Source organism: Crocodylus porosus, unplaced genomic scaffold (assembly GCF_001723895.1).
Source record: "Crocodylus porosus isolate Cpor-Errol unplaced genomic scaffold, CroPor_comp1, whole genome shotgun sequence".
NCBI classification, from domain to species: Eukaryota; Metazoa; Chordata; order Crocodylia; family Crocodylidae; genus Crocodylus; species Crocodylus porosus.
This window is the reverse complement of record NW_017728886.1, coordinates 196,123,097-196,138,338: the sequence shown is the minus strand read 5'-3', so window position 1 is coordinate 196,138,338 and position 15,242 is coordinate 196,123,097. Positions and strand designations below refer to the sequence as shown.

Sequence of the window (15,242 nt, the reverse complement as noted above, 5' to 3'; positions counted from 1 at the left end):
CCCCGCCTCAGCTTCTAGCTTAGGCACATGCCTGCAGTGGCTTGAGTGTCTTCAGTCCAGAGGGGATGTCTGTACAGTTACAAACCAGTTCAACCTAGCCAGGTTAGACTAACCTGCAAAGACTGAATCAATTTAGGCTCAGGCTTTTTGAATGTCTGTCTCTAGCCATGATGACTACTTGCAGTTAATATAATAGTGACCATAGTCACCAATGGAAAGTATTGTTTAACTTACAATTTCTTATTGTCAAATATTTATCCTATAGACCTATATAGCTCATAGCTTCTTTGCAAAAGTCCAGCAGACTATCCTATTAAGAAAAGTTTAAAGCTGTCTTTTCACTCAATTTAACTGTTTTAAATCTTTTCTCTTTCGTTTTGTGCTCAGTGGAAACAAGCTAAAGTGCCTACAATATGATGTTGGGAAGAGTACCCCTTGGATGAAAACTTAGCTGTATTGAAGTCACTGGAAATTTTCTGGTGAATTCAGTGGCAAACGGATTTTACCAATGTCTTTCTAGCGGTATTGGGAAAAGAAAACAGAAAAAAATCTGTTTTGGTTGAACCTAAAACAATTCTGAAACAAATTGTTCAAATGTATACATCGCACCCTAATAGCCCTAGATTTGCAACATACAAGCACACTTAATATCATGCAATGGGTATTGTTATGAGTAATCCTACTGTAATTACTGGGTCTCCTCATGTAAATGTTGCTGAAGTACTGCTATACTGGTTCCAATTCTGCAACTGAGTCTGTGATGATAATGCTTGACAGATGTTACCATTAAGGTTTTCCTGCTAAGTAATAAAATCATTGCTTCCCCTGTTCTGTTTTAGCAGTTGCATCTCATTTACTTAGTGCAAGCTTAACAGCATTTGCTATTGATCCTGGATAAGAACAGTGACACAATGTTGAGTTCCTGCCCATTGCTGCTTTACAGGGATACTGCATAGCAATGCTGCTGCTGATGAAATGTCATTGAAGCCTCAGAGATCGTCACAATGATATGGCTTTCTAGAAGCCATCTTTTATAAAAGCCATAACTTTCTAGAAGCTACCATAGTCTTGTATGATAGAGCTATGTTAAAATGATGGTGGCTACTTCAAACTCAGAGCTGAGGGCACCCTTGATGCAAGTCTATAGACTTTTGAAACACTTATTTTAATATATTTGTATCCAGATAACCAGAGGAAAATTAATGTAATAAAGGGGACAATCTGTTGTTCCATTCAAAAATGCAGAACATTAACTAGATAGGGTGCTTTGAGTTTTTCTATCAGTTGGTCTTTCTTAGGTTCTTCAAGCTTCAAGTGCTCTTTGCTAACATTCAGACCATGTAGATGTGTTGAATCCTCAAAATCAGATCCTTATTACTTTATTTCTCTTGCTGAGCATTTAGACTTTTGAGATATTATGTGAGCCATTCATGTATCTTGCTTTTCAACCTAGATTCTGACAAATACATTCCAGTTAAAAGAATTGGCACAAGAGACTTCAGTCCCATAACACAGAGAGACCATCATAAGTGCTTTATATTATCGAAGAAGAAGCCTCAGCATTACATGCAATGTTGACTATCAATTTAAAGAACTGTTGGAACAGGTTGGTAGGAACAGACAATATGGTCATCAGCAACTACAGTGGACCAGATAATGGCCTTGTGAGTGTTAATAAGTCAGCCTTAAGCGTGTTGATTGATAAGCTCTTGCTGTGTATTTACAAAGAGTATGTGTGAGGGTCTGGAGAACACCACCATCTTGGAATCTGAATGTCACAGCTTCACAGCTCCTGAAAAGAAACTGCATTACAGAGCCAAGCAGAGGAAAAGACCAGTGATCACAGATACTGGGTTAATACAAGACATTTTTATTTTTAACCTACAGTAAACAGTAGGAGGCATACTGTAGCAGTATGGAGAAGTGTTTCCTTCTCTTACCTGGTAGGCTTCATCCTGCAGTTTTTGTTTCAGATATTCTTCCATCTTGAGCTCATTCTCCAGCTGACGAACAGAGTCATTTTCATAGTTCTCATCATCTGCTCTAACATAGGAATCTCCATCTTCTGTAACCCTAAAGGCAATAAATAGCCTCCTAAGATGATGATATTGTGATACCAGAACTTCTCTGAAAATCCTTTAGTTAAATCTGAGAAGTGGGTGTTATGTCCTTAGTCTGTACACCAGGTCTTCAAATTGTTTTGTCCTTGCAGCCTTCCCACAAATCCTGCCTCTTCAGTGATTCAGCATCCATGAAACAAACAAAAGGGTATTGCCCGCTAAGGTTGAATTCAGGATACAATCCCATTCAAATCAACAAAGCAAAGATTCTCAACTTCCTTAAGAGTAAAACTAAGCATTTGGACCTGATCCTAAGCTCAGTGGAGTCATTAGAAATATGCCCCTGAATTCCTTGTGCTTTGCATCAGACCCTACATTTGGATCTAGTCATAAGTTTTTCAATTAAATAGACACTTTTGTTGACACTGAAACACTTGACAAAACTATTTATTTTAGTAATGGTTTCGAGGCAATAGTTTCCTCAAGTCCAGCATACACAAGAACATTTTAGTATTCCCCAAATGGACATGTTGATACAATTTTGTTGTGCAGAAATTTCTAAGGTTTTTATTTTAATTCCAGTAGAGACTGAAAACAAATTTGAGAAGTTCAAAAATTATGAGGCAGAATTGTCATTCTTCAGCTAGCTCAACCTTGGTCATTAATATCTGCCATCTTTTCTATGCTAAATATTCACAAATAAAAAGTCTTTATTTTTGAATCCCTAGTTAAAATCTAGTAAGTTTGCTTCTGATCTTGGGTTCATAAGAATTTCAGTTTGGAATCCAGAGTATCAAATCCTGATCGCCTTGACTTCTTTAGCCTACCAAGGTCATTTTACATATATAGAACCTCCTGTACTTAAATTATACTATGAGAAGATGAGTGAAAGAAAAGATTGCATGCATATTATTTATATAATTTCTATACCAAACGTAGTTAAAAAACAAATAGAGAAACTACTCACATGTCACTGCGAATAGATCCTGTGGCAGCTGCACTATGAATGTATCCTGGCTTCCGGGCATTGATTTGTGCAAGGAAAGCTTTTTCAGAAGTTGGTGATGGGACAAGATCATCAAAATGTGTCCGTCCAAATTCAGAATCGACATTACTCTCAGTCTCGCTGCCCACCTCTGGGAAACACAAAGGTGATTACAACTACATTTAATTTTTACAAGAACCAAGTCCACTAACCTGTTTCTCTAAACAAGTGCCAGCTTCTCCAATTCAGAATTACAATATTTCCATAACTGTGAATAGTCAGTATGCTTCAGGCAACCGTGACACAACATCTATATGGTGTATTTCTAATGACAGAGATTAAGCAGATTTTTTGTGGTGGAACAGCATAATGCAGCCTTTAGTTGTCTTAGCACACATGCTACTAATTATAGGCATGCTATATAATACAATTTACATATGCACCAAAAATGCTATTATGCTAAACAGGTTTCCTAATATTTAATTGCACCTGAATGTTTATAACTTTGAAAATTGCAATGCTCTTTTCATTACTATTTTTAATTTCCATTAAACAGAAAAAATATCCAGAACTACACTCTGATTTATCTTCCCAGATTCACTTTTTTTATATGCATGGAAGATTACTGTATTGTGCTCATGCCCTTAAGTGTCACTCACCTGAGTTTAGCTCTTTTACCAGAGAAGACATGGTATTGGTGATTGAATCAGCTGCCACCAGTAAGTCATTTCTTAAATTTCGCCTTGCACCTGAGACAGAAGAAAGTCACAACATAGTGCTACAATTTGTCTTAAGACACAAGTTATGTGTACAACATAGTTTTAACCTTATACTAGGTTTCTAATATCATAACATCAAAATGTCAAAGTCCTTAAAAAGGGTCTTATGCAAGGCTTCATTTTCTTACGCTGTATGCAGTAGCGGCCTAATCTCATGATTCATTTAGTCACAATGCTCAAAATTTGGACATTATTTATTACAGTAAAATTCACATTTGTGTGGTGATGAGGGCTAAGATATTAAATCAGACCTGAACCTATTTGAAAGGCCTGGGGGAGGTGGATAGAAATTATTTCTCTACAAGTTCCCAGTTCTATTTAATATCAGTATTATTGCCATATACACATCTTTACAATTTTGATAGATTTTGAACAAACATTCAGACCAATGTGGATTTTCTTTTCTCATTCCTCCTCAGGCTCTTCTGGCATTTTCCACAATCTACTCCCATTTTTAAAAAAAAAACAGCACCAACGCCTCCCTAAATAGCCCTGTTCTGCCATGACCTTGACTCCACCAGAAGAAGAGCTAGAAGTGGTCTCCTGCTGAACTTGTCAGCACTACTTGACACATCAGTCAGGAAAGATTATTAGAGGAAAGTGCAAATTTCCACCTCCAGGACTGTGACTGCTGGTGAAGTGTAGTCCTAGTCTCTGCTATGTTACACCCCAAACAAATCTTACTGTAATTAAGGCAATGATAAACAATGAATTAATTCTAAAACCGACAGTTATCCTCAGAATGGATGAGGCACAGAACTGGCAGAATTTGGCATCTGAAAGTCTTGTAAGATGACTGACCTTTACAGAGGTGTTGGTTGTCTTGGCTTATTTTTTTAAAAGAAACTCCCAATTGAAATGTATAAGTAGTTCTTTTTATTGTTGCTATATCACAGTTAAAATACTTCTTGGAAGTAAATCAAAGGTACTAAGTCACATGCAGACCTCCTCTCAACAGGACAGGTGTATCATGCAATTACCTGGTTAATAGCACAATTAATTTAGACGGGCTACGCATGCAAATGAACGATGTCACTTTAAAAAGGTCTCATCAGCTATATACAGTTATTGCTGGAAAATGTGTAATCATTGAATAGCTGGTTTCTATCCAGCCTTTATTTGCACATGTAGTCCGGGCTTGTGCAGCTGATTGGAGCTCACAGCTGTGGGGACCCATGGACACCCGAGGCTGGGAGGTCCTAGCTGATGCTCGCTCCCAGCTGTGGAGGTGCACCATGCACCCCTGCGACCGGGAGCCATGTCAGCTAAGGGGGCTCCCAGCTGCAGGAACTTGCTTCTTGCTGGTACAGGGGGAGCCTGGGATTGGGCTCCCCCGATCCACCATTTAATATAAATAAAACACTTGTGTGTATGTAAAAGCATTTGCTTGAGGCAATCCAAGTATTATTTATAGCAACTTTAATGGGTCCACTAAATTATCTTGCTTTCTTTAAGCTCTTCGGGAAATTGCTTTTGAACAAATGGTTGATGTCTATGTCGGTCTTTTCGTTTTCTCACAGAAAATACAGAAACCTGGTAACATGGGTGAGAAAATAATCCTCTAGCTCAGTGTAGGTAATTATTTGGGCTGGAGGGCCATTTAATGAGTTTTGGTGGCTGCACATGTAAAATTAATAGTGTTTAACAACAGCTATACTTAAAAATTATGGCATTTACAGTATAAATGTTATACTACTAGTGCCATGACCAGTTTTCTGCACATCACATTTCCACACACAATTCCAGAAAAGTTCCCAAATTACCACACAATTTTCCAAATGTTATATTTTCATAAATATTTCCACAAAACATTTCCCAAGTCACAACACACAGCCATGTTGCTACAGTCTCCATGCAACTGTGTCCTCCTTGTGCTGTGGTGGTGCCCAGTGCCAGGTCCTGCCCATGGCCCCCACACCTTCCCCTCTGGCTGCACTGCCATCGACTTGGTGTAGGCCACACTTCACACCCCGCTGTGCACTGAGGCCAGGCGGTGCTGGGCTATGCCATGGCCGCAGCCACCTAGAGCACAGCACAGTCACTGTGGACTCCCCAAAAGCAGCAAATCCACATGAGCACAAGGCAAGTAGCAGGGTTGGGGCAGACAGTGCGGAGCAGTGTCCTGTTGTCACTGGCTCCACAGAGGAGTGGTCTGTGCCCACCTACTGTCCGCAGAGCTCATGGGAGCTTGGGGATGGGACCAGGCAGGGTTGCCACACATTTCTCTGTGGGACATTTTTGGGCTGTTTTGCTAATTCTGCCCATGTACAAAAGGCCCCTGGACTGATACCACTGCTCTCTTTGCCATTGCACATGGCTGCAGCAGGCCATACCCAGAGCTCTGCTGCCTTTCTGTGGGCAAGGGCAAGGGGAAAGCTTTGGGCCCCACTGCCCTCTGGTGGACAAGTGCGGGCACAGCAGTCAGAAGGGCCACATGCAAGCATCAGTTCTCCATTCTTCATGTCGTTGCCACACTTAATCAAAATAACAAATTATTAACATGGTAACAAACATGATATACATCTACCCAAAACTTATCCATGGGCCAGACAGAATCAACTGGCTGGTGAGATATGGCCTGTGGGCCATATTTTGTCCATCCCTACTCTAGCTGGACTGCAATGAACATATGGTTTTCCTATGGAAAAATCTTGATTGAATAATGCTCAATGTGTTAGTCAAATACATGGATACAACTCTCACTGAAGTTAATGAAAGTTGCAGGTGATTTACTCCTATATTCAGACAGTCACTTAATCTGTAATCTTAGAAATTCAAAATGATCAGGCTTGGATGATCTTCCAACTTTTTGTAATTTGACAAATAAATAGGTAAAGTACAGGGCATCCCATAACAATGCTTTAATAAACACCATGAGAATGCAAAAATGTGCACCACTTCTTCAGTCTGCTTTTCCCCTGAGAACAACCACTCAACAACACAAAACCTATCTATCCAGCTTGCAATGACCAGGAACAAGTCTTTCTTCTGGGAGGGAGGTTGACATGTTAATACTGCAGCCATCTGACATCAGATCCTCTTCATGGACTGAGACCTTGTTGTGGCAGAGAGGCCAGTGTATCCCAATGACCCTCAGAGCTATGTCGCCCAGTCTCTTACTCCTGGCAGGATTACCCATGATAAACAGGCCTGAGGGGAGGTTTCAGACAAACTACAGTCCAAACCTCAAGTTCTCAGTGGCAGATCAGTCAGAAGATGTCAGGATTTAAACAGCTGTAAAGACAGAAGGCTGCAGCAAGATGGAGGTCTCTTATAGTCTATGGTTCTCTCTTGCCACTGGGCTCAAATGTCCACCTTGTCAAGATCATATGGTTGCTGTTTCCGTGCACCAGCTTCCTTACTTTAAACAAAGTCACAGGCAGGTTTCTACCACAGGAAACAACATACTCTTCTGTACCAACCTCCAGAGGTTTTTTGGAGACAAAACTAGTGAATCTGGCAATCTCCAGACACAAATCTGCATGCATGTGGTGACAGCCTGATGGTTGTCTTGAACCTGGGTTGAGACAGGGGTGCAATTCTGCCAAGCAGAATGAGCCTTTCTCTTCCTCATGGTCCTACTTTCCTGTGATTTCAGGATGGCTCAAGGCTCCTCAAAGACAATGAATCTATCCAGCCTAGATAGAAAGAACACTTTGGGCTAATCCTGACCCTTGAATCCAATGTGGCGGATAGTAGGGGTGTGCAAAGCTTGGGTCGCCAATTCTATTTAGAGGAGATTTGGCCCGATTCAGCAGCCGAATCTCCAAATTTGAATCTCCGAATCGAATCAGAGACCCATTAAAAGGTCCAAATTGAATCCAAAGCCTCTGAATTGATATGGAGATAAGGATAGGCTGGGGAGAGGCAGGCACAGCTGGGTGGCTGTAGGGTCTCCCCAGGGCTGTCCTGCCTGGCGCCATTTCCTGCCCGGCCCCATCTCCTGCCCGGCCCCAGCCTCACAGCACTTGAAAAAAAAAAAAAAAGAGAGAGAAAAAACCATGCTCACCGGCAGCAGCAGTGGATGGGGGGGCTTTTGGGCCATGTGGCAGAGCCCCTCTGCACAGCCCCTGCTCTCCTATCTCACCCCTCCCATCCAGCCCTGCCCGGCCCCAGCATCCTGACTATTAAAGGAAAAAAAAGCCCTACACTCACTGGATGCAGCAGTGGGGATCAGGGCGTCTGAACACTCATGGCAGAATCCCCTGCTCAGCATGGGGCAGTGGGAGGTAGTAGGAATTGCCCCTCCACATGGCACCTGCATGGCAGCCGCCCCATGGCGTGCATGTGGCATGGCTCAGCAGAGCACCACACACTGTCTGGGGGGAGCTGGGCAGCTCCACATCAGCTGGAGCTCAGCACCACTCAGCGCCAGTGGCCCCAGCTCCCAAACTGTGTGTAGTGCCCTGCTGAGCTGTGTTGCACTTGCACCGGGGGCAGCTGCTGTGTGGGTGCCAGATGGTGGGGGGGGGAGATCCATGCTGTTCCCCACTGCCCTATGCTGTGTGGGGGGCTCTTCCACGAGCCTCCAGAGGTCCTGATCACTGCTGCCAGAGCCAGTGAGTGTGGTGGGGCTTTTTAAAAAAAAATTGTCAGGATGCTGGGGCCGGGTGGGGCTGGGCAGGGGAAGAGATCAGGGAGTGGCGGATGTGCAAGGAGGTTCTGCCATGTGGCCCCAGAGCTCACACTGCCGCTGCTACTGCCGCTGAGTGCATTTTTTTTTGTTTGCTTATTTGTTTTCGTTCCTGGACTGCTGGAGCCGGGTGACAGGGCCCATCGGGGCTAGGCTGGGTGAGGGGGGGTGATCTGGGAGTGGGGGCTATGTGGGGGGGGGCTCTGCCAGGAGACCCCAGAGCCCCTGCTGCTGCTGGTGAATGCGGGGCTTTTTTTAAGTGCTGGGAGGCTAGGGCCTGGTGGGGAATTGGACTGGGCAGGGCAGCCATTAGGGTTTCTCCCATGGGTTTCCCCACATGGGGAGAAGCAGGCACAGCTGGTGGAACTGTGGGAGAACCTGCAGCCACCTGACTGTGCCTGCCTGTCCCTGGCTGTTCCAAATCTCCGAATCAGTGCCAAATCATTGTCGAATCTCTGATTCTGATTCAGCTGAATCAAATGGGGACAGTGATTCAAATCACCGAATTGAATCACTGTCCTCTGAATAGGCCAAATCCGAATCAAATACTTCCCTATCTGCAGAGGCCCAGTGGATACCACCATTGAATCCATCCCCTGACATCCTGGAAAGGGACCCCTTACCAGCCCAATCAATCTTATAAGACGTCTGGTGTGCAAACAAGGAAACCAAAAACAACAAAGCCACTAAGCTGGATGGCATACCTGCTTACATCTATAAAGCTGATGGTAAGGAACTGGTCCTGAGACTCCACAAATTTATTCCATGCATTTGAAACAAAGAGATTCCTGGGGATCTGAGGAATGCCAACATCATGACTATCTTCAAGAAAGGAGATAAATCAGTGTGTGGAAACTACTGAACCATCTTCTACCTTCTCTTGAGGAAGTCCTGTTGGAATCACAGTGTAGAAAGTACCAGCCAGATTTGGGTGTCCAGAAAAGGACATCAAGGTCTTGAGGTTTCTCCACAACCAGATGACTCTGACTGTTTTATGTAGTGGCTGAGAGACAGATCCATTTGTCATCTGAACTGGGGTTAAGCAGCTCTGGGACTCAAGTTCAGGCTTGACCCTGAACTGGGGTAAAGCCCCAACTCTGCTGTCCATTTTTCTGACTGTCACCTTGGTTTTCATTAAGGACCACCTTCCTTTTGGAAAGGACACTGTACTGGGTGTTTTCAGAGAAGCCTACTGAACTCTGAGCCTCTCTCTCAACATCAAGCAGACTAAAGTATTCTATCAGCCTGCCTCAGGCCACAAATGTGACCCCTACTCCCCAAATTACTATTGAGGGAAAGATTTTGGAGGCAAGTCAAGCACTTCCCCTACCTCAGTAGCCACCTCTCTCAGAGAGCAAACATTAATAAAAGAGATCCAGCACAGGATCCACTGTGCACCTGGTTGTTTTGAGAGTCAGTGATCTTCAAGCACCAACTTCAGTGGACCAGACATTGTGTATGGATGCCTCATTCTTGACTCCCAAAACAAGTGCTCTACTTCCAGGTTAGTAATGGCCTGAAATCTCATGGTGGCAGGCATAAATCCTACAAGGACACATTGAAGGCATACCTCAAGAAAGCAGATGCCAATGTTAAGACAAGGGAGGAGTAGGCTGCTGACCAGCTCCAATGGAGCTGCAACCTCAACCAAGTGGCTGCCCATTTTGAGTTAAAGCACCTTGCCCTTGAAGGAGGGAAGAGAGAGTGGAGGAAGGGAAAGGTGAGAAATCCTGGCCTAAGGACTACCTTCCCCTGTGGAAAGGCCTGCAACTTCTATGGATGGGTCTGTGGTTCAAGGATTGGACTCTTAAGTCACTTCAAGACCCATCACTGAGCTGTGGGAGAGACTGTCCTTAAATTGCCAATGATGATGACATCAGCTCTGCTCACTGATTCTGTGTCCCAGAAGAGAACTCTAGGACACACATTCATTTTTAAACATTAACCAAACAAAAATTAAAGACACTGAAATACAGTCTCTGTATAACAGTGCAACTTACTTTGAGCAAAAGCCTCCTGCACATCTCCTCCTACTCCTGTCAGAGAATCCTGAGGTGTATGGGTTGGGGTGGAGCAGGCAGATGCAGACCTGATAGGCATAGGAATTGGTCGGCTGATAGTGTGACTGGGTGAAGAACGAGGTGAGCCTGCTCCTTGAGTCTAGAAAATAAGAATAAGTGGTTAAGAAGGTTTCTGCAATGAGCAAACATTTGCTGTTGACATCTATGTCCATTCCTCATTCAACTGTGTTAAACCTCATCTGGTTCCATGCAGTTTGCAGAACAGCGAGGTAATATTACATCTCCTGAGGGAAACTTGTTCACCCAACTACTTAGCTAGGAAACATCCAGCCATTTCTCAGTAAAGATATAGTACACAGAAAGAGGCTGAGGAGGTCAGGACCTTGTCCCGAAGCTGGGTGGGATAAGCAAATTTAAAGGAAACAAGATTTAAGGACCAAAAATATTATGTTTGGGGCTTTTTCTGACCCCCAACCCTGTAAGAATATTGGCAATCCTCACATGAATGCTTGACAAGATAGCTTCTCCAGGCTGCAAGAAGTAAAAAGAAGTTGATAGTAAGGAAACTGAGTCTGAGAAAGGAACTGAAGCTTTTCCTGGAGTGAAATATTTCCATGCTTGCTTTCATGTTTGGGCATTTTATACTCCTGTGCCTTTTTTCCTCTGACCTCTGCCTAGTAACACCCCACCCTCCCTTTCAAGCCTCATTCATGCAAGAAAGCTTTATAATGTACATGCAACCTATTAGTGAAATAAAAGCTTATATTCCCAACAAATAGTATACATTTGTATTTTTACTTTTTGGCTACAGAGTAAGTTAAGCTACTATTACATCATACACTATCACATTGTTCACACTGCAGGATAGGCTCAGGCACTCCCAATGCGCTGTTCAGATAGGCCATTTAAATTCCTGTTATGGGATCACCTGCTGGAAGTTAAAAAGTTTTAACACTAGTCATATACAATGTCATGCTGTTAGTATCTTACAGTTAGTATCACTTAACTGAAATTCAAGCATACTTTAGAAAAAACCTCACAGTACTTTTAAAAAATGGATCTGGGTGAACGAGGCTGAGGATGCAAAGAATTAATGCACTCTTCCTTCAATGCATTGAAATCCCTGAGGATCTATGTCAAAAGAAAACAGAAACCAAACCAAACCACAGGCTATTTAGAATGATTTGGGAATTTGTATTTGGCTGCAACCTGTGACAGCCCTATGAGGACTGTTAAAACAGCAACTAGTGCACATGTGCTAGCTTGTTTACAGTAAAGATGGATTCCTTAACTTTTCAGTGCCACTTCTCTTGACTGCTCTAGTGACTCAAAGAAAAGGAATTGATACCCACACGCAAAAACAGGCAAAAACAGTGCTTTATCAGATTGGTTTAGTTTACTCTCTCAAGATCTATATCTATTTATTCTTCCTCTGAATTTTTGTCCCTGACTGTGCCTATCTACTATATGTCTTTGCTGATAAGAAGAAAAGCAGTTATTACCAGTTAACTGCAACTGATAGAGCAGATTTGGGTTGGGAATAGGGGGTGGGTTGTTTTGTTTTTTGAGGGCCCTCTTATTAGAACGACCTGACTGGTAGGACTCTGTAAGTGTAAGTTACCTTTACGCGCGAGAGAAACACTCCTAACTAGAGAATGACTAGCTTATATTTTAACAATTTGTTTTTGAAAATGTTTTAGGATATTTAAATGACAGTGAAGGAAATGCTGAATACATAGGACCAGATGCTCTCCTGTGTTTTGGCTCTTTTATATCCTTCTAGCAATGCAAAGGACTCAACGTAGCTGGATCTGGCCAGCTGAAACTTCTGCCAAGCAATATTTTGGCAAAAATGACGTTCTAGAGACTGTTACCAGCTGGCAGTGTTTCAAACTCTGATGTTGTTCTATGTCTATAGAGGCCATTCTAGGATAGACCAGGCAGGATGCTGCAGAGCTGCAAATGCCTCCCTGATGACTACTCCTGCACTAAACAGATTTTGGCAGAGGAGACCATGATGCCCACAGTTCCCTGCTGTATTTATTTTTTTCCTGTTTCCTTTTACCACTCACTGAGATGATAATGAAAAACAGAAAGACAGCAAGAACTATGTGGAAAGATGAGGAAATGTCTGTACATGCAAATATTGTCCAATAAATCAGACATCTAAGAACTATCAAATTCTATGACTGTCATGTGGCTTGTCCTGAAACAGATGTTCCTACGCATTCCTTCTCTGAATGTACTACAGTGACTATATTTATTAAATGTGTTTGGGAAATAATGCACTGTTAACTCTAACTTTCATTTTCTGAACAAGACCTTTGGTAGGGCATAAAAACTTAGCCATTTGCTTTTTTCTGTGCATTACACAGATAAAATTTTTGTTTTTTTTCATTTTTGTCCAATCTTACCCATATAATGCAATCAAAAGAAAATTGAAATGGGCTGCAATTTGGGGACTGGATGGCTTAAGAGTCCCCAATTCTTTTTTGATATATGTATTTTATTTTGCTAGAACAATTTCAGCCCAGGTCTCTGGCAACAGAATGTTGTTACCACTGGACAGTTATTTATATTTAGTGGCCAATGACACTCATAGGAAATGAGCTTCATGACTTGAGTACAAAGTGGTTTTATATATCCTAGGAGAAAACTGCTGTGTCCCAAGACTATTACTTGCTTATTGGTAGTCTCAACAGGGAGACCCAGGACTAATCCACTCTCAGCTCTTGTTAGCCCAACCAGATCAGGATGCATGCATGCTAGCAGAGCAGTTGAGGGAACCTGCCACAACCACTGCTGGGACATAGCAGGCTTCAGCTTTCAGTTGTTAACTGACTGTAGCTGTCAGTGTCCAGCTGCTTTTTATGAGAAATTCATCAGCTCCATTTAACTCAATGCACTTACATCAAAGTTGTAAGCATTTTAAATTATCCCTTGTTAAACTGGGACAGGATTTACATTAGCTAGTGCATAAGTATAATACGCTTGAAGACTGGTTATATTGGATCTTTAGTCCATTGCTCCCTCTACTGGAGTTGAAACTAGCTCACATCTTGGGAAAGTCAGCCCTGGATTTTAATGTTGTCATGTTATTATATTTCGGCTAGAAAAACAGTACATATGTGACGACCGTGTTACTCTTCTGAGAGAACAAATTCTTATGGATGTAAAGAAATTGAAACTACATAAGCATTAGAAATTTCCCCTGGGGATGAAAATAGCCTTATGCCCCCAAAAGAACCACGAACCAGCATATTTGAGGGATTAGTGGGGAATATTTCATGGAAATTTAGAGGGCAGGTAGAAAAAAATAATTTTTACTGTGAGCACCTGCCATTCTGAAAGTTGATTTTGTATTAAAAGGCCCTAAATATTACAGTTGTAGAATATCGTGTTTTTACTCCAGGTAGCAAAGAGACTATTCTATATGATCTTTTTTTTTTGAAGAAAACTATTAATGTTATTAGACAGAAAAAAGAAAAAAAGACTCACTCAGAGGTGGTGTTTAGCAGGTCTTACCCTCTGGAATATAACCATGAAGTGTTTTGCTGGAACAGATTCATGCTCCATCTCAGAACTGTTAGTAACAAACTGAAATGGTGCCTAGGGAACATTTCCAGTCATGGGAAGATTGTTAATTCTACTGAGCATTGACTTCTTTTTGTGAAACTAGGGACCAATGTGGTTTTTGTTACATTAAGATACTCCTTACTCCTCTCATTTTTATATTAGGTCTAAAAAACTTCACAGGATCCATTTAATGCTAAAGAGCTACAAACTAGTTAAATCTTCCAAAAACTCAACACTATTAATATAAACTCCTGCATTGCTTTTGAAAATAAAATGACTGTCCTTCAGGATCACTGGAAAGCTGCTGCTAATACTATTTTTAGAACATGTGAAAAACAAGATCCTGACCGTCTATGGCCAGGAAAAGTCCTTTGAGCCCTTTTTGAACAAGTGGGGATTTCAAGCCCATTCCCCTAAGCTAAGTCCAACTCAGATAATTTTCTTCTGTTCCCTGAAATGATACCTGCAGTCTTAAATGGCTACAAGGGGTTGTGGAGTTTTTCACTCTCTAGTCAAGGTGGTCGTATGCTGTGGACTGCTAAACAGCTATTGCTTTTCATGCCTAAAATTACCTCACTTAAAACAGCAAGAAAAAAAATTCTTGTAGCCATTATTCCCTCCTAAGGGTGTTGTGATGTTTAACTGTATAAATTCATTTGAAATCCTCATATAAGATGTATGAAAGAAATGCAACATATTATTCTCAGTCCAAGACATAAGCACACCTTTTAAGCAGAAGCAAAATGATAAATCACAGGTTCTCAATCCCATTTAAGAGTTAGTGAGACCTATAACAAGACAAATAACTTACTCCCTGTTTCAATTCTTCTTCCTAAAGAAAAAAAAATGGGCCACCAGAGTTAGATTAGCAAGGAGTTCAGTGCCAAAGGGGAAAAATCATGAAAACTCACGGTAAAAGGTTAGGTCTAAATCAGGGCTGTTCAACTTCTAAGTGGCTGAGGGACCCTCAAAGCTTCACAACTCGGCTGCACCATGTGTCTAGGTGCCCTGCCTCACACTAAGCTCCCTGGCCGTGGACTTCTCTCTGCTGCATCACACCTCTCAGGTGCCGCAGGCTGCAGGCTCCTCCAGCACTGTGGGCTGCATTGCACTGCACCATCCCAGTCCCTGGGACAGGGAAGGGGAAGCCAGAAGGGGAGGGAGCCTAGGGATCCCAGCCCCCAGGCT

At 42.3% G+C, this 15,242-nt stretch overlaps 1 protein-coding gene across 8 annotated transcripts in view; it reads right to left on the bottom strand.

Moving 5' to 3' along the window:
- DTNA (dystrobrevin alpha) overlaps positions 1-15,242 on the bottom strand; it is a 275,178-nt gene that overhangs the window by 13,808 nt on the left and 246,128 nt on the right. For all 8 annotated transcript variants that reach the window (XM_019547677.1, XM_019547666.1, XM_019547688.1 and 5 more), the window contains 4 exons: positions 10,458-10,617; positions 3,705-3,794; positions 3,028-3,196; positions 1,941-2,073 (listed from right to left, as the gene is read on the bottom strand). In XM_019547677.1, coding sequence (XP_019403222.1) covers positions 1,941-2,073; positions 3,028-3,196; positions 3,705-3,794; positions 10,458-10,617 — 552 coding nt within the window. The remainder of the gene's footprint in view (positions 1-1,940; positions 2,074-3,027; positions 3,197-3,704; positions 3,795-10,457; positions 10,618-15,242) is intronic.